Source organism: Bos indicus x Bos taurus, chromosome 20, assembly GCF_003369695.1.
Source record: "Bos indicus x Bos taurus breed Angus x Brahman F1 hybrid chromosome 20, Bos_hybrid_MaternalHap_v2.0, whole genome shotgun sequence".
Taxonomy (NCBI): domain Eukaryota; kingdom Metazoa; phylum Chordata; class Mammalia; order Artiodactyla; family Bovidae; genus Bos; species Bos indicus x Bos taurus.
In genome coordinates, this window is record NC_040095.1 from 39,857,465 (window position 1) to 39,883,040 (window position 25,576).

A 25,576-nucleotide genomic window follows, 5' to 3' on the forward strand; every position below is an offset into this window, starting at 1 on the left:
TCATCTTATTTATAGCTTTTAACTAAAGTAACTCATTTTTATTTCATAGTGAAAACTGGGACATAATATTTAAGAACTAACCCTCTGTTATACAGAAGCATCCTAGTAGATGAGCAAAGTTGATGAAAATACAACACAATGTCCTGAGGCATATACATCTGCTTTACATGTATATGTGCCAGGAGCATACAGCTTCAGTTCTACAATTTGGTGAGATGCAGATAGAGACACAGATATAGTCAAACCACCAACCACCTCCTGTTTAGAGTTAAAAAAAAAAAAAAAAAGAAGAAGAAGCCCTGAAAGTCAGCAGACCTTGAGGATGGATAATTATTCTCCATTAAAAAAAAAAAAAAAGCTTTTCTCATAGCATCTGAATAGCCGTAGGCCATTACTTAATCAGACATTCAGATACAAACAAGCGATAGCACAGCCAAAGTCCATACCCAGGTTTTTGACCTCTACCTGGTGGACAGGGTTCCAGCCAAGTCGCCCACACTCTCACTCTGGAAAGGAGATCGTTGTCAAACAAGATCTTTAAGACACTCACTCTGAATGATGAACAGAATCACTAGATCTTAACATTATTATTATTTTTGCAGATCTCAGAAATGATTTTTCTTCTATTAACCAGTGGGTTTTTCGAATAACTAATCATATTGCCCTTTTCTTAGTAATGACTAGAACTGAAGCCAAGTTTGTAGACCAAACAAAGCCAGGAAAGACAGAAGATAAGAACCATATTTTAAATTAGTCTAATTGGATTCTTATAAATGGAAAAGGGAGGAAAAAGAAATAGTGTCAGGATGATGTGACTTGAGAGACCCTACTGGTCCTTGGGGCTTCCCAGGTGGCACTGTGGTAAAGAACCCACCTGCCAGTGCCGGAGACACAAGAGACAGGTTTGATCCCTGGGTCGGGAAGATTCCTTGGAGTAGGAAATGGCAACCTGCTCCAGTTTTCTTGCCTGGAAAATTCCACAGACAGAGGAGCCTGGCTAGCTGATGGGGTCACAAAGAGTCGGACACTACTGAGCGCACACACACACACACACTTTTCACTCATTTACCTTCTTCCTCTCATCTTTTCTTTCTTGCTGTCTTCTAATTTATCTTGTCATAGTGTCTATAACTGGAAGTCACATTCACTCCTTTGTGAAATAATCAGGGTGTGTGTGTGTGTGTGTGTGTATAATATAAAATCCCCATACTAGATCCATTTCCATATTTCTGTTTGTGATGCACCTGTAGTTTTGAGGATTGAAAGTGCTTTGGAATGAATAAGAAAAACTTGTTCTAGCTTTAAATCTGTACTTTCAAAAAACTCTTGTGAGGATGGATAATGATATTATTTTGTATGTTGGTGGTTTTTGTTTTTTTGTTCTGTTTTTGCTTCCCTAGAACTTGATTTCCTAAGCAGTGAGCTAATAAGACTCACTACTGCTGCTGACTGGACACGTTTATATACAATAAATCTTGATAAAACAATATGCAGTGAAGAGTATATGTATAGCTCCCTGATTGGCCCTTTTCATAATACTGATTGTTCCCTTTGTTGCATTGCGCTATGAATCAAGCTCTAAGTAGGTGGAAAGCATCTCCTTAGTTTCAGAAACATCAATTCAGAGTCTCAAGGCCCCAGATTGTGGGCCTTCCACAATTACCAATCTCGTGTGGAATTTGGGTATTTGACTAGTTTTTGTTAAAAATCAAGATGGAAATTCCTGCTGAGTCCCAAATTTATTTTGAAATGAGGCCAAATTCCATGAATCTGGCCAGGTCTCCTTGTTCTGTGATGAATTGCTGTTGGGTCCAGGCCATGACCCAGTGGTCCACAAGCAACCTTGTGATTTTAAGCACCAGATGTTGTGTTGAATGAGCCAAAGTCGCAGGGTCCAGCAAAAAGACACTGAGTTAGCTTATCTCATCTGGATTCATCTCTTGGTCTAAGAGGGACTCAGTAGGTCCAAGAGGAGTGAGGTTTCAGTTGAGAGGCCAAACTAGTTCATCTTTGCTAGTTTATTACATAAATCATCACAGCTTCTCATTGACCTTCAGTGATCTTGGCCTTGGCTTTGCATTGTCAAACCTCATGGATTCTTTTCCATACCCCTAAAATCTATGGAACCTTTTCACTCACATTCACCTGAATTCTCACAGCTTAGTACTATAAACCCATGCAACCCCTGCAAGAGGCCCTTCTTCAAAGACAAGGATTTCAGGACATTCTTTTCCCAACCTGCTTTCTCTCCTCTGGGCAGTTCTTTTCCACCCCTAGTTCATCTATATATAGTTCATCGAATGTAGTTCATCTATATTCGAAGCCCACCCCTGAAGGGCATTTTAAAAGTCTTTAGCTCTCTGGGGGCAGTATGTGATTTGGAGGATATGCTGAATACATCTCTCATCATCCAAAGCCCAATTTGGTATTAAATGAGTCTTTTTAGTTTTCCAGCCAGTTTTTATTTATTGGTTCAATTATTAATAGCAATAACATTCATTGAATTTTTAGTGTGCCAACTACTATTATAGGTATTTTTGCATCAAGTCATTAATGTTTGTAATAGTTTCAGAAGTTAAATTCCAAGGTCTTCCCAATGTACAGATGAGGAAACTGAGGCAGAGAGAATCCAAATAAATTACCCGGAGTCACTCAGGAGTTAACTAAGAAGTTGTGCTAAGTTGGTTTTGAAGGTCTGCACGTGCACCTCATTCTATGCTCAAAACTAAGATTATGATACTGTTCTCTGTACGTGTCCTCCAGGTCATTCCATCTCTCCACAGTCTGTTGTATTCTTATTATTTAAGTAGTATTTGCACCTCTGAATTTGAAAAGATAATACATACTGTAGCTCTAACTTTGCAGATATTTTCAAAGAGGAGACTAGAAGAGCAATGAGGAAGGCAATGATGATGTTTACTTCCTGGCATTTGTTTTATATTTTGTTTCTGTGGGAGGATGTTGCCTATGTATCTGTGGACATAATTCCAGTCTCTCAGAGACTGATGGTAGGGAGCGGTGTTTGGAAGGTGTTGTGTATTTGGAAGGGCACCAGAATCTATCTGTGTAGCACAATCCCCAAGTTTGTGCCAGCTAAGCTCAGCAAGGGCTTTAATTTAGAATTTTCTCAGCCATTTGTGCATGCAAAGTATGTCATATGTGTTTCAAAATAATCATTGAAAGGGAAACAGACAGTAGGTCAGCTGTAAAAATTGTGTGCTATCTAACAACGGCGCCAGGTTACCAGTGGTCTTTACCCGTAGGGGGAATCAGTAACAAAGTGCCTTGGAAAGCTCTATGTTCTTTGGAAGGGAACCTGGGGTGGGGCTGAAAGGGGAAATAAGATTCAGGGTCTGGAGAATAATTTGAGTAGGGCGAGTCAGTTACTCATCAGACTCTGAATTGAATGTGAAGAGCTTTGTCTGGTAGGATCCTAAGTTGGGGATAAAACTGGCTTAAGAGGCAGACCATGGCATTTGAAGATGATGAGGGTGCAAGTTTTTAGAAATCTTCAGTGTAGGAGAGAAGAGGCAGCAATGGGCACATCATTTCTAAGGTGCTTCCTTGGTTGTCATCTCTCAAGGGTGTGTATCATCTAACCCTGCCCTCTGTGCAAGGTGATCTTATGTCACTTGCTCCACATTCAGTGTCCCAGTTGATCTTTCTGATACTTTCTCATTTCTGTTACAAGAATTCACACCTATCTTTCCTTTGTCTGGAATATTCTCCCTCTATGTCTGCACATGGGCTTCTTATCCTCTAAGTTTCAGCTGAAGTGCCACACCCTTGAAGTGTTTTTTTCCTGATCATGGGTGCATGTGTGCTAAGTTGCTTCAGTCATGTCTGACTCTTTCCAACCCTATGAACTGCAGCCCACCAGGCTCCTCTGTCCATGGGATTCTCTAAGCAACAATACTGGAGTGGGCTGCTATGCCCTTGTCCAGGGGATCTTCCCAACCCAGGGATCAAACCCACCCTCTCTGCCAGCATTGGCAGGCAGCTTCTTTACCACTAGCGCCACCTGGGAAGTCCTTTTCCTGATATCCCTATCTAAAATACACTCTTCCCCTCAGTTCAGTTCAGTCACTCAATCGTGTCCGACTCTGTGACCCCATGGACTACAGCACACCAGGCTTCCCTGTCCATCACCAACTCCCAGAGCCTACTCAAACTCATGTTCATCATGTTGGTGATGCCATCCAACCATCTCATCCTCTGTCATCCCCTTCTACTACTGCCTTCAATCTTTCCCAGCATCAGGGTTTTTTCCAATGACTTGGTTCTTTGCATCAGGTGGCCAAAGTATTGGAGTTTCAGCTTCAGCATCAGTCCTTCCAAAGAATATTCAGAACTGATTTCCTCTAGGATTGACTTGTTTGATCTTGCAGTTCAAGGGACTCTTAAGAGTCTTCTTCAACACCACACTTCAAAAGCATCAATTCTTCAGTACTCAGCTTTCTTTGTAGTCCAACTCTCACATCCGTACATGACTACTGGAAAAACCATAGCCTTGACTAGACAGACCTTTGTTGGTAAAGTAATGTCTCTGCTTTTTAATATGCTGTCTAGGTTGGTCACAGCTTTTCTTCCAAGGAGCAAGCATCTTTTAATTTCATGGCTACATTCACCATCTGCAGTGATTTTGGAGCCCAAGAAAATAAAGTCTGTCACTGTTTCCACTGTTTCCCCATCTATTTGCCATGAAGTGATGAGACCAGATGCCATGATATTAGTTTTCTGAATGTTGAGTTTTAAGCCAACTTTTTCTCTCTCCTCTTTCACTTTCATCAAGAGGCTTTTTAGTTCCTCTTCACTTTCTGCCATAAGGGTGGCATCATCTGCATATCTGAAGTTATTGATATTTCTCCCTGCAATCTTGATTCTGGCTTGTGCTTCATCCAGCCCAGCATTTTGCATGATGTACTCTGCATATAAGTTAAATAAGCAGGGTGACAATATACAGCTTTGACATATTCCTTTTCCTATTTGGAACCAGTCTGTTGTTCCATGTCCAGTTCTAACTGTTGCTTCTTGACCTGCATACAGATTTCTCAGGACACAGGTCAGGTGGTCTGGTATTCCCATCTCTTTCAGAATTTTCTATATATTCCAGTAGTCTTCTTGTCATATCTTTGCTTGTGCATATGGCAACCTCTGATCTGTTTGATTGTCTCATTTATAGTGACTTTTCATCTTCAGATTCTAAACTCCACAAGGCCAGAGACCCTGTCAGTATTGACCTAATCTTTACTTCTCTTTTAAAAATTATTTCAAGATGTATGAATGTATGGACTTAATCATAAAATGTGAAACTATAACACTTTTAAGAAAAAAATAGGAGAAAACCTTTGGGATTCAGGACTAAGAGAGAATTCAACAAGAGAAAGATGAGCATAAGGACTTCTTTGATGATTGAGAAGGCATGTGCAGACCCTCATAGACTCCTGATCACCACTGAGGCCATGAATACTGTAGCAAAAGAAAGAATATCCTACATTGAAGCTGGACTGATTCTAGAACTAATGCTGGAAGTTGTATTATATAAATTATTGATATCAATGCCTTTATCATTTGGCCAATTCTCTTCCTCTTGTAAAAACAAAAAACCATCTAAGTGGAGAATGATGCTCTGGTTATGTATCAAGTTAATAATACTCTATGGGATGGCTTATGGGAGACTTAATCTATCTGTTTTTAGCCATCTGTGAATGCCCAGAAAATCCATTTGATCTAGTGCATGTACTACAATATCCTTTAAAGATTGAGGTTGGTGGTTGTCACTGTCCTTTAAATTGGCATTAGCAAGAAAGTTGAAAAAGGAAAATGACAGGAATGTTTTGGTTTTGTGGCTGTGGGGGATTGTCCATCTTCCTTTCAAATGGCTTAAGGCCATTTAAGACTATGGGGAAGGTACTGTGCTGATGGTTATGTGGTTTATATCTCCACATTTTATCCCCACAAGTTAGGTCTCCAGTTGGCAGTGGAACTCAGACAATAGTCCCAGTTGCCAGTTCTGATTGTGGTTATTTGGAAGGTCAAGGCTATGGGTTGTCTTTTGCCTTTATGGCCATCTTTTTAATTTTTTTAGAATTTTCTTCTACATTTTTGAGCATATAAAATCTGAGGAGAGCTTCTCGGTAATTCTAGACCTCCAGATTTGGATAACCTCTTACTGATCCAAACTTGTTCTCAGGGGCTATGCTGGGTCAAGGTGGGGATGGGTGAGTGGTTTGTTAATGCCACTTCAAGGCAAACTCAAAGAAGTAAACACCATCTGTAAGGCAGATGATACCACTCTAATGGCAGAAAGCAAAGAGGAATTAAAAAGCCTCTTGATGAGTGAAAAATCTAGCTTAAAACTCAACATTCAAAAAACTAAAATCATGGCATCCAGTCCCATCACTTCATGGCAAATAGATGCAGGGGGGGAAAGTGACAGATTTTATTTTCTGGGGTTCAAAAATCACTGCAGACAGTGACTGCAGCCATGAAATTAAATGACATTTGCTCTTTGGAAGAAAACTATGACAAACCTAGAGAACATATTAAAAAGCAGAGATATCGCTTTGGAAACAAAGATCCAAATAGTTAAAGCTATGGTTTTTCCAATGGTCATTTATGGATGTGACAGTTGGACGGTAAAAGAAGGCTGAGTGTGAAAGAATTCATGATTTTGGACTATGGTGCTGGAGAAGACTCTTGAGAGTCCCTTGGACTGCACGGAGGTCAAACCAGTCAATCCTAAAGGAAATCAACCCTGAATATTCATTAGAAGGACTGATGCCGAGGCTAAAGCTCCAATACTTTGGCCACCTGATGCAAAGAGATGACTCATTGGAAAAGACCCCGATGCTGGGAAAGATTGAAGGCAAAGGGCAAAGGGGGCAACAGAGGATGAGATGGTTGAATGGTGTCATTGACTCAAAAGATGTGAGTTTGAGCCAACTCCAGGAGATAGTGAAGGACAGGGAAGCCTGGCATGCTGTGGTCCGTGGGTTCATGAAGAGCCACACATGACTTAGCAATGAACAACATCAGCAATGTACTGTTGTAGCATATGTCGGAACACCCTTCCTTTTAAAGGCTGAATACTATTTCATTGTATGTATTTACTGTTGTGTTGTGTTGGTCACTCAGTCGTGTCCGACTCCCTGCAACCCCATGGACTGCAAACACCAGGCTCCTCTGTCCATGCAGTTCTCCAGGCAAGAATACTGGAGTGGGTTGCCATTTCCTTCTTCTTGTATTTACTATGTTTTGTTTGACAATGTAGGAAGTTACTTTTTAAAATAAATCTCAGTGTTGGAAATTTACCCATCTCTCTCTTGCTTCTGCCAAAAAGAGCTTGGGAAAACAGTGAGTAAAAATTATTTGCTTCTAAGTTCTGCTTCCTTGTCACTTTGCTCTAGTGGGTGAGTAACTGACATATTCTACAAAGTGAGGGCAGAGATGGGATTAGAGTCATGGCTTTCCCCAGCCAGTGGAATTAAATACGACTTAACTGAAAATGAGAGGAACTAGAGTTTTGACCTGTAATGAACATCATGTCTTTCATTGCAAATAGGAATGAAGAAAACAAAATAATACTTATTGTGACTCTGGGACACACCAGGCATTATGCTTGAGGTTCATCCCACGTTCTAATTTATTCCTTCCTAGAGCAAGTCTGTAAGTCAGACTTTAGACAAAACAGCAATAATGAAAAGGCCTTGGACTAATATACAAGTTCCTTGAATTCTAAACAAGTGCTATGCAATAAAAAAACATACTGTGAGTCACAGATGCAAATAACATATGTAATTTTCAATTTCCTAGCAGCCAAGGTAAAAAAAAAAGAGAGAGAGAAATAATGAAAAGAAACAAGTGAAATTCATTTTAATCACTTACTTAGCCTGAGATATCTAGAATTTTATTATTTCAATATGTAATCAATGTAAATTGTTAATGTGATAATTTACATTCTTTTTTTGGTTGCCAACTCTTTGGAACCCAGGGTGTATTTTACATTTACAGCACATTTCAATTTTGACTTGTCATGTTTTAAGCGCTCTATTACTGCATGTGGCTGGTGCCTGGGTATTGTTCTGTGCTCCTCTGGGCCATGGTGTTCTTTCCACATCACCCCAGTGAGTATGTGTTCAGTCTCTCCCTTTATACTTCATGTATCTCTAGTTCCTTAATGGACATACTAGCTCATAACTTCCAAGCTCTCTACCAGTCACTTATTTTCATAGAAGAATGGCTGGCTTATTACTTAGAGGGAATATTTCCTTTTATTCCCCTTAATTTTGCATTTTCCCCAGGTCTATTTTTCTACCTTTGGAGAACCAGGAAATGAATGAATAGACAAATTGGGTAGATTTATACTTCTCAGTAATTACATAGATGATTATGTGATTGCTGTTGCTAGGGGAGCATTTTAGATGGTTGGGGAGAATAGCCTTTGGTTACTTGGTTAAAAGAACAGACATTAACAAGAGAATTAGAGAGGAAAGTCAGAAAAACATTGCTATTAAATTATAAAATTGTGGTGCAGAATATAAAAGGGAAAGTCTTCACCATATTTTTGAAGTTTATCTTTCTAACTATAAAAGCAAAACAATAGAGTGAACAAAACAAAAAATTACCCATAAGCTCACTTTCTCTAATGAGCTTCTGAGAAATTTCAAAACTAGAGGGAATTTCAAAACTAAACTCCCATTTTAAGGGTTTCCTTGTCCTTTAGAGTGAGGAAGACACCTCACTTCAGAATAGTGTTTCCTTTGGGAAGCAGAACTTGCCCAGTTTGGGCACGTGTGCATGTTCGTTGTTAGTACTGCTTTGGGGTTGGGAGCTGGAGGTGGGTAAATGTGCTGACAGAAGCATAGAGGTTGAGAAGAAGGAGCAAATGACTGTTAAGGTGACGGCTCATTTGATGTTGAATGGCATGTCTCCTGAATGAATGAAAGGGTCCCAAGGAAAGTAAAAGGAGGTTGAGTGCAGTATTTATGGGATATGGGTCTTCTATTGGAACCAGCCCCTGACCATCAGCTGGTGGCCTTGAGTATCTTGGGCTGTAGCCCCGGCACTGCATGGATAGATTCTGGTTCTCTCTGTGAGTGACTTTCTCTTGGTCCAGGACACTCCTGCTGCAGGTTTCCAGATCATTCGTCCTCTTTGGGCCATTGATACCTTCAGCATTTGAAATACACATGACCTTGAACAACACAGGAGTTGGAAGTACAGACCCCTGTGCAGCTGAAAATCTACCTACTGCTATCTCTGCCTCCCAAAAAGGAGCTGTTCGATGGCTCACCCATGGGTAGGAAGCTGAAACCATTTGGATAGAATCAGGACACAAAACCTAGTTTTGTTGATTCCACACATTGTGATCTCTAACTGAAAGCAAACTTCCCCCACCGACCCCCACTTAGTTAATTTAAAGAACCGTTCTTGGCTTCCCTTTACTCAGATGGTAAAGGATCTACCTGCAATGAGGGAAATGTGGGCTAGATTCCTGGGTTGGGAAGATCCCCTGGAGGAGGGCATGGCAACCCACTCCAGTATTCTTGCCTGGAGAATGCTCATGGACAGAGGAGCCTGGAAAGCTACAGTCCATGAGGTTGTGAAGAGTTGGACACAACTGAGTGACTAAGCACAGGACAAAATGAAAATATAGGTACTATGTTTGAAAAAAATCCATGTGTAAGTGGATTGGTGCAGTTCAAACCTGTGTTGTTCAGGGATCAACTGTATTTAACTGATAATTCCTCCCCAAAATGAGGAGGAGAGACAACATGAAGGGGGACTCGTGATACTGACATGGTCCTTGCCTGGTACTGACATGGGCAGGGAGGGCTTTCCTGATAATGCCATGGTCCTTCTCCAGTGTCTGCCCCTTACCAGAGCCCATCCTGTGTAGGCAGGCCAGGGTGATTTTGAAGCCTGTCATCAGACCTGTGAAGGATGTATCCTGTCACCCTGGATGTATCCTTTGTCTTCAGACAGCTATTTAAGACCAGTTCAGCACTTACAAATTCATGAATCTCGTGGAGCCCAAATGAACCCTTTGGGTGGCATGTGTACTTGCAGCTTCTCTAAAGTAGTACTCATCTTTGTCACTGTACCAAAATCAGGCCAAAAGGGACTCACATTTGATGAATGAATAGATGAATCAGATTAGATTTACTAGAATGTGAATGCCATTACTTCCTGTTTTCTTTACCTCTCTATGCACAACTCTTCTCCCACAAATCATTATTAAGTGAATGAATCCATATACTCATTCAGTAAATACTTATTGCCTATTAAAGGATGCCCTCTGTGACTTCCCTGGTGGCTCAGACAGTAAAGCGTCTACCTACAATGCAGGAGACCCGGGTTCAATCCCTGGGTTAGGAAGATCCTCTGGAGAAGGAAATGGCAACCCACTCCAGCACTCTTGCCTGGAAAATCCCATGGATGGAGGAGCACGGTAGGCTACAGTCCATGGGGTCGCAGAGAGTCGGACATGATGAGCGACTTCACTTAAAGGATGCCAGGCTCTAGGCTGAGTCTTGAGTTACATGGATGACTGAGACACTGGTTCAGTTCTTCCTTGTATAGAAAGGCTTCCTTCTCAGGATGTTGCTCTCCAAAATGGCAGGCTCATCCACACAGAACAAAAATTAAATGAAACAGAGAACTTGGAAATAAGGGAATTAACAATAACAAGTCCATTTACTTGCTCATTTGATAATAGATAAGTGCCCTTGATTCCCAACATAAATAATATTCTGACCTTCATTAGAAAAAAGCAAATTGCAGAGTCCCTCTTTTTGTCACTAGTCACAAGAGCAAATTGATCCATGATTGCAACTGATACAAAATCCCCTAGGATTATAATTGATATCTCCTGAGTTCTTGCCCTGAATTCCTTTCTCAGATCTGTGATATCCCAGAGAGCTAAGGAAAACACACACACAACAGTGTATTCACTGCCTTTAGGGTATTTAGAAAGCAAATTCTTATAACACACTTGGAAACTCTATACTCTGTAATGTTTCCTTATTAAAGAAACACTTTTATAAAGTCAATGTACTAGTGAGGCTGAGTTTTACCATGAAAAATGACACAAAGATATTGGAGACTAGAAGCCCCTAGTCTCTACTTTCAGTATGGAAAACCTAAAAGCTCTGGATAAAGAGGTTTGAAAGAGAGTCCTTTTCTTTAAATACAGATAGTGGAGTAGACATGAATGTGAGTAAAGTTCTCAGAAGGAAAGAAAGAGGAAAAGATGGAGGGAGGGAAAAAGGAAGGAAAGAAGGAAAGGAAATAAAAGAAAAGAGGGGGAAATGAGAATACAGATACCAGAGGTTAACCAAATGCAGAATACAGTGGCTGCCTGGAGCTCTGAGCTCTGGAGTTTGAGCGTCCACAGGTCAGGTCCTGAGGGTGAGTTTCTGAGCTCACAGAAGGTGGTGAAGTATGGACAGACTCACGCATAAAGCCCCAGCTTTGAAAACGTGTCATTCTCAGTGAATGGGTGTGGTAGGAACCAAACCAACCAAACTATTAAAGAAAATACCTGCAGAGGAAAATTGTAAAGAAATGTCCCAATTTGGGCCCAGGGCTGGGTAGAGGAAGGCCATGTACTCTGCCAGGAGAATAACAGAACATTTTGAAGCCTGTACAAATCTAAGTTGTTATAGTAAAATTTTTATGCAAGACGTTATATTGATGTAAAATTAAGCATTAGCAAGGGGAAAAGAATTGCAAATACATCCATACGTATGTATCTTGTACACACATGCTTATGTAAATATGACCAGATATAAATATAATAAAAATGATCTCATCAGGCTGGAATTGTTCTGTTGTTGTCTCTCAAAAGTGAGGCAGATGGTTTCTCAGGGTCTCTGTAATCTCTTTCTCTGATTAGTGCACTCACAGATTTCTTTACTCATGACTTATAGCCTGACTGTTGCTTTCTTGCCAAGTTAACATTTTTTATCCAGGGACTCTGGGGGTGCAGGAAGAGCTTAGACCTATTTAAGCCCTGGAGTCAAGTTGGTGAAATATCAAGCAGTTATGTGTGATCTGAGAGGTAGCTGCAGCGAAAGTAGCTGACTGTTATGTTTCTTATTAATAGATACATTGAGCCTCTGATGCTGCTGGGTAGAGTGTTAATAAATGAACAATATGCTAGGCATCACCCAGAATTTTCTTGCTGCATTAAAAAATGCATGTGAATTGAAGTTTCCAAACAGTCAACCTTGGTACTTTCAGATCTCTTAGGAAAACCATACACAGAACTCATGGAATTGTTTTCTCCAGAACAAGAATGCACCTGTAACCTTTATGAATGTAGTGTTTCTAGAAGCTATTGTATGGGTCAGTCTTATTCCTGCTAGTGACAGAGTGGAGGTACTAAAAGAGAACCCACTAGTTATTTACATTTAATCAACTTGCTGAGCTGAGGGTTTAGATCAAATGTTACCATTTGGAGAAGAAAGCAGCTCCCTTCCTGAGTTGTAAATGAGAAGAGATGCTTACAAACATGGAGGGGGTGATTAATCATCATATCATTCAGGATATGTTTATGTGTAGCAGAAAACCCCATATAAGTTTTATTTATTTAAAATATTATTGTTATTGAGTGCAAAGAACTATGTTTTTAGATGCTGGAGATAAAGGAGCAAACAAAATAGTCCTTTTTTATTCTAGATGAAAACTAGACCTTTATTTATCATTCACATGAGTGAAATCTGGAGATAAAATGTCCGAGGCTGGTATAGTGCTCCACAATCATCAGAGACTCAGACTTCTATCATCTGTCTTCCATCTTGTTCCATCTTCTTGGATATGTGGCTTCTGCTTCCTTGTCCAGACTATCCCAATGCAGACTAGGAAGGAGGAAGAAGAGAAGTATCCATGCCTTCCCTTTAAATTCTGCAAGTTTCATGTAGCACTGCCTCGTATCCCATAGATCAGAATTTAACTGCAAGGGAGGCTGGGACATTTAGTTTTTCTTCTAGGAGGCCAGCTTCCCAGCAAAAATTCAAGGAGAAAGAACAAATATTGGGGCAACTGGTAGTCTGACACAGTCAGTATAAAGGCAAGCAGAAATTGCCTTAGACATGACATGGTATTTGACATGGTAGTTTTAAGGACATGATACAAATAACAGAGAAGGGACAAATGGAGAAGGGAAACTATGAGGATAATCACCTTAGGTTGCCCACCACCTTAGAGTGGCCTGGATCTGTTTGGAGAGCACCAATTCATTTTTCTCTCTGTGTCAGTGCTTGGCTGTAAGTCTGTGTGAGCATTGACAAAAGCCTGTTAAATAGTTTGTACCATATTTATTGAGCATGTAATATGTTTAGAGAGCTCAGTAATCTTTAAAAAGTACAGCCAGAAAGGGAGGTAGATGTGGAGTTTCAGAGTGGCCCTTTCCTTAGAAGGTCCTGCTGAAGCTCAGCACCAGCCCTGGGTAAATGGTAAGATGGTCCCATGCTGGTCCATCACCCATATCCCCACAGATGGAAGATAGCTCCATTCTCCAAGAGACTCATCTCCAGTCTCTTCCACTGCCTCAGTGGCTCTACTTATGTAATAGGTCTTTCTGGTCCATCAATATGTAAACCTTCATTAAAACCTCAGAAGAAAGCATAAACTACTTAAAGCAACATGGATTTCTGTTCTCTCTGTAGCTTCTGGGCAAGACTTTTTTCCCCCTTTATTTTCATGCAGATAATTTTAGAATAACAGATTCTTAAATTCTAAAGAGCCATTTAATCTAACTTTCTTCCTGAACTTGTCTTCCTTAAAGCTGTATTTCCCAAGTAATGTGCCATGGAAGTCTCAGTTTTAAGAGGAGTTCTGTAAACAGTCCCAAGATCAAGAATCCCTGGGAAACAGTGCCAAATTTCCCATCTGGAGATTCCCAATATAGTTAGTTTTTATAGGCTGGTAGAATTGCATGCTGCTGCTGCTGCTAAGTCGCTTCAGTTGTGTCTGACTCTGTGCGACCCTAAAGACAGCAGCCCACCAGGCTCCCCCATCCCTGGGATTCTCCAGGCAATAACACTGGAGTGGGTTGCCATTTCCTCCTCCAATGCATGAAAGTGAAAAGTGAAAGTGAAGTAACTCAGTCGTGTCCAACTCTTAGCGACCCCATGGACTGTAGGCCACCAGGCTCCTCCGTCCATGGGATTTTCCAGGCAAGAGTACTGGAGTGGGGTGCCATTGCCTAAAAATGTAAATGTGTGGGAATAAACTCTTTATTGATACCTGCAGAAAAGGAGAGCTCACCACTGAGGATCTAGAGCCTAACAGAAGCCTTTCATGGTGCTTTGGGTCCCTGGTGGCTCAGATGGTAAAGAATCCACCTATAGTGTAGAAGACCTGGGTTGGATTCCTGGGTTGTGAAGATCTCCTGGAGGAGGGCATAGCTACCCACTCCACTATTCTTGTCTAGAGAATTCCAGGGACAGAGGACCCTGGCAGGCTGTAGTCCATGGGATTGTAAAGAGTCAAACACCACTGAGCAACTAACATTTTCATTTGGGTGTGTGTGAAGGTCCCTGACTTATTCACCTATCCCTTAGTCACGAAGCTGAGGAAAATGTATCACCAGAATTATACCAATGTTGAAGTGTGCTGGAACTCATTATCCACTTGGTTGATTATTCAGTTTTTCTTAGTCTTCCTTCTGTGCCCAGCTGCCTCTTCTGCATCTGGTCTTCGTGGTGAGAAGTGCCTCAGTACATTTTTATTAGAAGATAAGGACGGGAAAGATTAGATTTCGAATTAGGGGATTAGATTTCGAATCAGGGGAATTCCTCATCGTTCCAAATGTTAGTGATGAATGAAAGTGGTAATTTACAATACAATACTAATGGATTAAAATGATTATAAATTCTCATTCTGATTGACTCTCCAGAGAGATCTCAAAGCCTCCCTTTTACTTAGACTTGATTTGGTTTCTATGTTGTTATTTAAGGGAGTTTCACATTTCCAAAGTTGTCCATGATTTCCTTCCTCTCTTTTGCTGTTCTGAGTGAAGTTAGGACTTCATCAGGCGAGACCAGTCAGCCCTTGGAGAGTATGTTTCATCTTATTTATTCAGGTGCTCATATTTATGTCCACACTCCTAAACCTGGGGGGGTTCTTGCTTTTGACATCTACTAGTTACTAACACGGAGAAGGCGATGGCACCCCACTCCAGTACTCTTACCTGGAAAATCCCATGGACGGAGCCTGGTGGGCTGCAGTCCAGGGGGTCGCTAAGAGTCGGACACGACTGAGCGACTTCACTTTCACTTTTCACTTTCATGCATTGGAGAAGGAAATGGCAACCCACTCCAGTGTTCTTGCCTGGAGAATCCCAGGGATGGGGGAGCCTGGTGGGCTGCTGTCTATGGGGTCGCCCAGAGTTGGACACGACTGAAGTGACTTAGCAGCAGCAGCAGCAGTTACTAACACTTAGATTCATGTAGCTGCACTTGTTGATCTTTAAAGACAGCTGTTTCCACTTTAGTAGTGGCCAGTTTTGAGAAATGGATAGTCTGTTACATAAGTGTAAAAATATTTTTAGTTCTCATTAAAAGAGGTAAACTTTTTTTTTTAATGAAAATGAATTTCCTAGCTGAGACATTTCAAATCTATCCAAAGCCAGCCTGAAGGACACATAATGATGGCGGCTCAGCCATCATTGCTAAAGGACATGGCCCCAGCATTGACATTCAGGTCTGTTGGGAAAGGCCGCAGTGTCCTGCTAAAAAGGGGATCTGGTTGCAGGTGTGTGATGGCAGCCAACTGTTGACAGCTGTGCATGGGTAATGGGAAGGTGTGCTGGTTCAGCTCAGCACCAGAGCTGAAAGGTTACCGAGAGATGGTGTCGTCTGGTGGCCTAAACCTGTGCCACGTGGAACCCCTCTCAGGGTCATCTCAGGGTCATCTGTCACCGGATCGTAGTCACGGTCTTTTCCATGCTCTTTGCATAATCTTTGTTTGAAGAAAGTGTTCCGTAGCTAAAATAAAAATTTAAAGTAGGAGTTCAGTTCAGTTTCCTGTGCATGAGGGTGGAGTCAGGGATGGTGAGAACATTTGTCCAAGGTTCTGGGACTTGCAAGTGGCTCAGTGCAGAAGTGGCCCAAGCCAGGCCCACAGGGAGTGGGTGGTAGTCAGCGGTGGTCTCAGGGACTTCCCTGGCTGTCCAGTGGTTAAGACTTTGCCTTCCAATGCAGGCAGGGTTGATTCAATCTCTGGTCAGGGAGCTAAAATCCCACATTCCTTGGGACCAAAACATAAAAAAAACAGAAGCAATATTGTGACAAATTCAATAAAGACTTTAAAAGTGGTCTGCATCAAAAAATCTTAAAAATAGTGGGCCTGGACAAGCTGTCTAGGTTCTGTTAGACTTAAGGCATTCTTTTTCCTTTTTCCAGGCAAGTCTTGCCTGGGAACTTCATTCCCACCTCCACACCACAATTTAAATGGGATTCAGACTGACTTGTCTAAAATGCTCTTATGCTGCTTAACGGCTATGAGGCTTTGGACAAATTTGAATAAATATAACCTCTCTGAGTCTCATTTTTCTCACTTAAAAATGATAAGAATAAGACTTACCTCAAATATTTGTTGAGAATTAAATACAGTTGACCTTCCATAGCTGCAGGTTCAACCAACCAGAGATTAGCCAACCTTGGCTAGAAGATACTGCCCTCTCCGAAAAAAAAAAGCCTAGAAGATTCCAAAAAGAAAAATTTGAATTTATTGCTCATCTGCAACTGTTTGTGTAGCATGTATATTGTATTTATAACTATCTACATAGCATTTACTTTATATGAAGTATCACAAGTAATCTAGAGATAATTTAAAGTATACAGAAGGTTGTGCCTAGGTTATATACAAACATGATGCCCCCTTATATATAAATTACTTGAATAATCATGGATATTGGCAGCTGCCAGGGTCCTGGAACCAATTCCCTATGGATATTAAAGGATGACTGCAGTAAATATCAGATCTAAAAAAAATTCTTCACAGGCCAGGCTCTCCATCAGAGGTGGCTGTTGGTGTTTGTGTTCTTGCCAAGTTGTGTCCCAAGAATTCACTCGTGCTGGCGGCAAGAAGGTGGGAACAAGGGTGCTAGGTCTCACTTATCTGGAAGCTACAGAGTATGGCCTGAAGAAGACTAACTTGAGAGGATCTTCTTGGGGGAAATTGGTTCTCATACCTAGCAGTAGTTCCAGTTAAAGGCCAATATCCAATCAGTGGTAAACCATTCTAAGCTAAACATTCTTCTGAAACTCCTTCTCCATGGGAACTCTGAGAAAAGGCAGCTGAAAAGAATCCAGATGAGGGAAAAGTTGAGTCATGGTAGGAGACAAATCCTAGAAAAATTCCCTAAGCAGAAGAGGTAGCCTCTGGAAACTACTGGCATGCTAAACAGGCACTCTCTAGTACACAGGAAAATATAATTTCCAGAGTCTTCTGCTCTGTGTTCACTTTCCCTGCTTCCTGATGATACTCGAGCCTCCTCCAGGCAACTTCCTCAAGGCTTGGTCTGTTCCTGTCTGCAGGTAACCCTGAGTCTAAGACAGAGGTGGCAGATAATGGGCCTGCTACCTGTTGTTGTTCAGATGCCATGTCATGTCTGACTCTTCCTGACCCCATGGACTGCAGCACACCAGGCTTCCCTGTCCCTTACAATCTCCTGGAATTTGCCCAGGTTCATGTTCATTGAATCAGTGATGCTAATTCAATCATCAGCTAGAATTGGTGACCTGACCATCTCATCTTCTGCCACCCACTTCTCTTTCTGTCCTCAATCTTTCCCAGCCTCAGGGTCTTTCCCAATGAGTCAGCTCTTGGCATCAGGTGGTCAAAGTATTGGAGCTTCAGCTTCAGCATCAGTCCTTCCAATGCGTATTCAAGGTTGATTTCCTTTCAGATTGACTGGTTTGATCTCCTTTCTGTCCAACAGACTCTCAAGAGTCTTCTCCAGCATCACAGTTTGAAAGCATCAGTTCTTTGGTGCTCAGCTTTCTTTATGGTCCAGCTCTCACATCCATATGTGGCTACTGGAAAGGCCATAGCCTTGACTATACGCACCTTTGTTGGCAAAGAATGTCTTTGCTTTTAATACATTGTCTAGGTTTGTCTACTACCTGAGAGAGTGCTAAATGTGAGAGAGCTTTGTGAAGAGCTGCTAAAAGCATTTGGGTAAAGGAAAAAAAAAACTCAGTTATTTGCATTGCCCTAGTATCTCCAGGGCCTCCATTCTGCTGGTGCACAGGGCATCCTGAACATCTCAGCGGACGTTGCCCAGGTCCTTGCTCTTCCTCTGCTTCTGGTTACAGAAAGTCAGTCCTCTGTTAAGACTGGATGTCATCCTTACTTATACTGCCCCCTTGGCTAGATGTCTCCCCTTAAACACTTCGTGCATTGGCAGGCAGATTCTTTACCACTAGCACCACCTGGAAAGCCCAAGTTTATTAAGCCCAAGAATAAAATTTGAATTTATTTAGACCTATGATGAACTGTGGTGTTAGAGAAGACTTGAGAGTCCCTTCGACTGCAAAGAGATCCAACCAGTCCATCCTAAAGGAAATCAACCCTGAATATTCATTGGAAGAACTGATGCTGAAGCTGAAACTCCAATACTTTGGCCACCTGATGTGAAGAACTGACTCATTGGTAAAGATCCTGATGCTGGGAAAGATTGAAAGCAGGAGGAGAAGGAGACAACAGCGGATGAGATGGTTGGATGGCATCACCGACTCGATGGACGTGAGTTTGAGTAAGCTCCAGGAGTTGGTGATGGACAGGGAAGCCTGGTGTGCTGTAGTCCATGGGGTCGCAAAGAGTCGGACATGACTGGGCGACTGAACTGATGATCGTGTCTCATCTCTTTTGTAAATATTAGTCAGTGCAGTGTGTCCTAACTTCACATAGGAAGCAAAATGAGGAACTAGGATGGGTTACAGAGCAAATGAGTGTAATCATCTCTACAACCCAGAAAGCACTGTGGGCAGAGGGCAGGACGTGGTTTTGATTATCCCAATTCCGAGTCAGAGGCAGGGCCTCAGGAAGGGGTGGTGTTACAGATACCTTCAAAGAATAGGACCGACTAATAAACGGAAATTACAAGGGGGACATTCTAGCGCAGTGCAGGAGAAGACTGGGAGTTGACGTGTGCCCCCAGCACCAGAAGTCTTCAAGCCGAGGCTGGGTGGCCATCACCAGGGGTGAGGAAGGGGTGGAGAGGTTTCCTGTTCTGCTTGCGTGTTCTTCCAGCCAGTGCTCCAGGGTCCTGAGGAGAGCAGGGAGCAAGTGTGTCACTGTCTTCCAGACAGAAATCTTCAAAGATTGGGGCTCTGCTTGTCCATTAGCCCAGGCTTCTTGCCTTATTTATTCTTTTGGTAAATTCATCTTTTGTCTACTCCCTAACTCCTTTTGGCTTCCCTGCTGGCTCAGCTGGTAAAGAATCCACCTGCAATTCAGAAGACCCGGGTTTGATCCTTGGGTTGGGAAGATCCCCTGGAGAAGGGAACAGCTATCCACTCCAGTATTCTGGCCTGGGGACTGTATAGTCCATGGAGTCACAAAGAGTTGGACACGACTGAGTGACTTTCACTCATTCACTCACTCACTAAGCCATTCTGAGCCCATTGAAACCTTTCAGACTTGACCACCACTTGGCAGTAAGTTTCTCAATGTGTGAAGTAGCACTTCATTTTTGTTTTGGTTTTAAACAGACCTCTTTCAAGTTTCAGGGCAGTGCTTCTCAAACTTCTGGGAGTTTGAAGATGTTTTCAGTTTTCTTCCTGATTCTGTAACCTCTCCTGGGTTTTGCCTTCCAAACTATGATCCTCATATATTAAATCTTTTCTGAAACCTACGAGTCGCCTTGAGAGTTTTATTGTCCTTTGCTAGATCTTCTCCAGCTCATTTTATACCTTCTTGGAATAGAATGTCCTGAACCGCATGCAGCTTCTCCAGCTTACATTTCTGCAGTTTTATGCATGTTTACTCTGTGGGAGCCAGTGTGGTGTATATGAAAATGCATGATTTTAGGGCAGAAAAAATTCTGGTTCTTCCACTGATACTATGGGTTGTGCAACTTTGGGGAAGTTACTTGACCAGCTGCTTTGAGCATCAGTTTCCACATTTGCAAGATGGAGATAGCAGTATGCATGTCAGATGTTCAAGAGGATAAATGACTTGGCATTTTAAAGCCCAGTACCCTGCCTTGCATTCAGTAAGCTCTGAATAATTTAGAGGAGGAGGAGGAGGAGAAGGGAAAGAAAAAGTTCTCATTCTTGTTTGTAATATCTTTTTCATAATAAGGGACATATTTGATAAAATAGGTAACATTTATTTCAGAGCTGTACTTTGAACCTCCCTGTCATATTCCAATTTCACTTATCTTTGTCATATTAATTATTTTCCATTTCAGTGAAAGAATGGTATTCTTCCATTTCAATCATGTAGATAAGAATGTTGTATTTGACCATTATTAAACACAACTTAAACTTACAGCCTTGTATCTTTATGAACGTAAGTGAGTAGTATGTGAGAGACATAGAGAATGAACCCATTATCTTCTGGTTAATGTTTAGACAGTCCTGGCACCTCCCAGAAACAAGAGCTACTGCGAGAGAAGTGGGAGAGGAGCCACTTGCGAGGCAGAAGCCTCTCTCGGCGTTCCATCAGCAAGGAGAGGTGGGTGGAGACGTTGGTGGTGGCCGACACGAAGATGATTGAGTACCACGGGAGGGAGAACGTGGAATCCTATATCCTCACCATCATGAACATGGTATGTCAGACCTCGTGGGCGCATGGGCAGCAGGTGAATAGATATCACTAGAAATGCTCCACCCCCCAAATAAGAAATAAGAGACCTTTTTGTGGTCCTTTTATGTTCTTTAATTTTTTAATTTGTCTGGCTGCACAGCTTGTGGGATCTTAGTTCCCCAGCCAGGGACTGAACCCGGGCCCTTGGCAGTGAAAGGGCAGAGTTCTAACCACTGGACTGCCACAGAATTCCCTGGTCCTACATCTATAATATATAATCTTTTTTATATATAGTATTTGTATTTATATTTATAAATATTTTCCATACCTAGTTGAACTTTTCTGATGGCTCAGTGGGTAAAGAATACACCTGCAATGCAGGGGATCCTAGGGACGTGGATTCAATCCCTGTGTTGGGGAGATCCCCTGGAGAAGGAAGTGGCAACCCACTCCAGTATTCTTACCTGTGAAAACCTATGAAAATCCCATGGACAGAGGAGCCTGGTGTGCTACAGTTCATGGGGTCGCATAGAGTTGACATGATTGAGCAACTAAACACACGCATGCCTAGTTAATTAAGGATGGAACTTCAAAGTAAATTGCTGTTCTTCTTAAAAACATGTATCCTAGGAAAACCTGTAATTTATCATGTACGTTTTCTAGTACTTATTTATCAAGTGACTGAATCATTTTAGTATGATTTTTTCTCACTGGTTTATATAGGAAATTATATAAGAATTTCCACAAATGAGGAAACTGAGGCAAAGAACTGGAACATTATTTCTTCAAGATAGTTGGAGCTAGAATTGGAATAAAGTTAATGACCCCTAATTTCAAGTGTCCCTTTTGCATTGTAATGTTTTCTGCCTTCCCAGTTGGTCATGTCTTACTCATCTTTGAACTCCACCAAAAATTTCAGACTATAAGATAAGGAATTATTGCAAATGCATTACAGTGCTATTTTTCTCCTCCTCCAGTATTTATCTGTTCTCTATTCACCTGAGACTAATGATTTTCCCTTTCTGACTCTAGGTCACCGGGTTGTTCCATAACCCAAGCATTGGCAATGCAATTCACATCGTCGTGGTTCGGCTCATTCTACTTGAAGAAGAAGAGGTAAGGCATAGCTTCCCCACCACTCTTCCAACCTAGATTCTCATACTCCTTGGTATGCTAAGTCACTTCAGCCATGTCCAGCTCTTTGTGACCCTATGAACTGTAGCCTACCAGGCTCCTCTGTTCATGGGATTCTCCAGGCAAGAATGCTGAAGTGGGTTGCCATTTCCTCCTTCGAGGGGTCTTTCTAGCCCAGGAATCGAACCTGCATCTCTTTCATCTCCTGCATTAGCAGGTGGGTTCTTTACCACTGGTGCCACCTGGGATGCCCTTCACACTCCTTACCTCCTATCTTCAGAACAGCTGTTGATGGACAAGAAAGAGGGTACCAGAAAGATGTCTGGAAGCCCATCTGTGTTATTTTCTTGGGAATTCAGGGATGTCAAGTGGGAGATGGAGAACATTTCCAAGATATACATACTTGGAATCTGATAGTCTTTGTATCTAGTAACTCACAAATCAGCTTGATAGCAGTGCCTAAGAATATTCCAAAGTGGATTAAATCATGTTCTGACTGAGGGATTTCAAACAGTTCAAAGAGATGTGGAGATATTGAACCTTTTTAGTGCTTATTTCCCTCTTGCATAGTAACGCATGTCTCTGTTCTGGGCCCACTCGTCTCTCTGCACTTTTACTCGGGGATTCCATCTGGCCTCAGAGACTTAAAGAGCATGGCCATGCTGAGACTCAACTGATACCTCCAGCCTAGACCTGCTACTTGAGCTCCAGACTCATATCCAATTGCTTATTCAGCATCTCAACCTGGATGTGTTCTAATCTACTTGAACTTGGAAACTTAATAAAGTTTGAAATGGAATTCTCGGTTACTCTCTGCTCAAAGCATTTCACTTCTGCCTCCTGCCTTTCTCCAGCCCTCCCCTTCCCCATCTCAGTAAGCAGTGCTACTTTGCACTGTTCAGAAGTCTGGGAATCATCCTTGATCCACCTTCCTTTCTTGTCTTGCACATTTTGCAGCAAAGCCCACAGTGCTCCTGCCTTCAAAATGCATCTCCGAATCACCCACTCTTAGTCATCTCCACAGTCATTGTGTTTGTTTTGGCTTTATCATTGCTTGCCTTTATCATCTCTACCACAGTGGAATCCTTCAAGTTCTCCCTGTTGTAACTCCTCCCCGCCCACCACCACCGTAATCCAATCTTGATATAGCAGTTTAGAGTGGAAATTTTAAATACAAATTGAGGTGCTCCACTGCACCAAACATTTAACAGATTTTTGGGCTTCCCTGATAGTTCAGTTGGTAAAGAATCTGCTTGCAATGTAGGAAACCCCAGTTCAATTCCTGGGTCAGGAAGATCCCCTGGAGAAGGAAGAGGCTATCCACTCCAGTATTCTTGGGCTTCCCTTGTGGCTCAGCTGATAAAGAATCCACCTGCAATGTGGGAGACCTGGGTTTGATCCCTGGGTTGGGAAGATCCCCTGGAGAAGGGAAAGGCTACCCACTCCAGTATTCTGGCCTGAAGAATTCCATGGACTGTATAGTCCATGGGGTCACAAAGAGGTGGACACGACTGAGCAACTTTCATTTTCACAGAACAGTTTCAGCATTTCTTACTCTGTCCTGTGGAGAGTTTCATGATCTGGCCTCCCTCCACTTTCCCATTTTTCTGTGTGTCACTCTGCCTTTCTTCACCACTTTGCACAGGACTTCATATAGGTTCTAGAACACCCAAGGCATTCTTGAGCCTCATGGCCTGTGCACTTGAGGTTCCCAATGCCTGAAACATCCCTCCCCTGGCTCTGCTCATGGCTGGCACCTTGTGAACTCCAAGGCCTCTGTTTAAATGACACTTCTTCAGAGAGGTCTCAATGACCAGCCTTCCCAAAGCTGGCCCCACTTAGCATTCTCCATCGCAGAATGGAGTTTACTTCCTTTCTTAATACAGCTTCTAGAATACATTAATATTCTGTGTATTTGTTTACTTTTTTCTTGCTTATCTCAATCACCATCAGAATGTGACTTCCAATAGAGCAGTAAATATGTTTCTTTATTCTTGGCTTTATCTCCAGCATCTAACACAGTACCTGGGCATAAATGAATGAATAAATGAATTAAGTGAAATTTGATGATTGAATGAACCATCCAACCTGGTGAAATGACTTTGAAATCTATAGCTCTTAACCAGCAGCTGAGATGGATAAAGAAGGGCGTTATTCAAATCTCCATTAACAGGAGTTGTTCAGTTGCTCATTTGTGTCCTGTTCTTTGGGACCCCATGGACTTCAGCATGCCAGGCTTCCCTGTCTTTCACTATCTTCCAGAGTTTGCTCAAACTCATGTTCGTTGAGTTGATGATGCCATCCAACAATCTCATCCTCTGTAGCCCCCTTCTCCTCCTGCCCTCAATCTTTCCCAACATGATGGTCTTTTCCAATGAGTCAGCTCTTCACATCAGGTGCCCAAAGTATTGGAGCTTCAGCTACAACATCTGTAATTCCATTGAAGATTCAGGGGTGATTTCCTTTAGGATTGACTACTTTGACCTTGCTGTCCAAGGGACTCTTAAGAGTCTTCTCCAGCACCACAATTTGAAAGCATCAATTCTTTGGTGCTCAGCCTTGTTTGTGGTCCAGCTCTCATATCTGTACATGACTACTAGTAAAATCGTAGCTTTGACTATATGGACCTTTGTTGGCAAAGTAATGTCTCCGGTTTTAAACACATATTCTAGATTTGTCATAGCTTTACTTCCAAGGACCAAACGTCTTTTAATTTCATGGCCACAATCACAGTCCAGAGTGATTTTGGAGCCCAAGAAAATAAAGTCTGTCACTGTTTCCATCGTTTTCCATCTATTTACCATGAAGTGATGGGACCAGATGCCATGATGTTAGTTTTTTGAATGTTGAGTTGTAAGCCATCTTTTTCACTCTCCTCTTTCACTTTCATCAAGAGGCTCCACATTTCCTCTTTTCTTTCTGCCATTATGATTGTGACATCTACATATCTGAGATTACTGGTATTTCTCCCAGCAATCTTGATTCCAGCTTGTGCTTCATCGAGCCTGGCATTTCACATGATGTACTGCATATAAGTTAAGTAAGCAGGGTGACAATATACAGCCTTGACATATTCCTTTCCCAGTTTGGAACCAGTCCATTGTTCCATGTCTGGTTCTTACTGTTGTTTCTTGACCTGCATACAAGTTTCTCAGGAGGCAGGTAAGGTGGTTTGGTATTCCCATCTCTTAAGAATTTTCCACAGTTTGTTTTGATGTACACAGTCAAAGGCTTTAGCATAGTCAATGAAGCAGAAATAGATGTTTTTCTGCAGTTCCTTAGTTTTTTTGTATGATCCAATGGATGTTGGCAATTTCATCTCTGGTTCCTCTGCTTTTCTAAATCCAGCTTGAACATCTGGAAGTTCTCGGTTCACATACTGTTAAAGCCTACCTGAAGGATTTTGATCATTACCTTGCTTGCATTTGAAATGAGTGCAATTATGTGGTGGTTTGAACACTCTTTGGCATTGCCCTTCTTTGGGATTAGAATGAAAACTGACATTTTCCAGTCCTATGGCCAGTGCTAAGTTTTCCAAATTTGCTGGCATATTGAGTGCAGCACTTTAACAGCATCATCTGTTAGGATTGGAAATATCTCAGCTGGAATTCCATCACCTCCACTAGCTTTGTTGTACTAATGCTTCCTGAGGCCCACTTGACTTCACACTCCAGGA

At 41.9% G+C, this 25,576-nt stretch overlaps 1 protein-coding gene across 1 annotated transcript in view; it reads left to right on the forward strand.

The window, feature by feature from the left end:
• ADAMTS12 (ADAM metallopeptidase with thrombospondin type 1 motif 12) overlaps positions 1-25,576 on the forward strand; it is a 392,745-nt gene that overhangs the window by 185,211 nt on the left and 181,958 nt on the right. The window contains exons 4-5 of the mRNA XM_027520036.1: positions 20,592-20,788; positions 21,799-21,882. Coding sequence (XP_027375837.1) covers positions 20,592-20,788; positions 21,799-21,882 — 281 coding nt within the window. The remainder of the gene's footprint in view (positions 1-20,591; positions 20,789-21,798; positions 21,883-25,576) is intronic.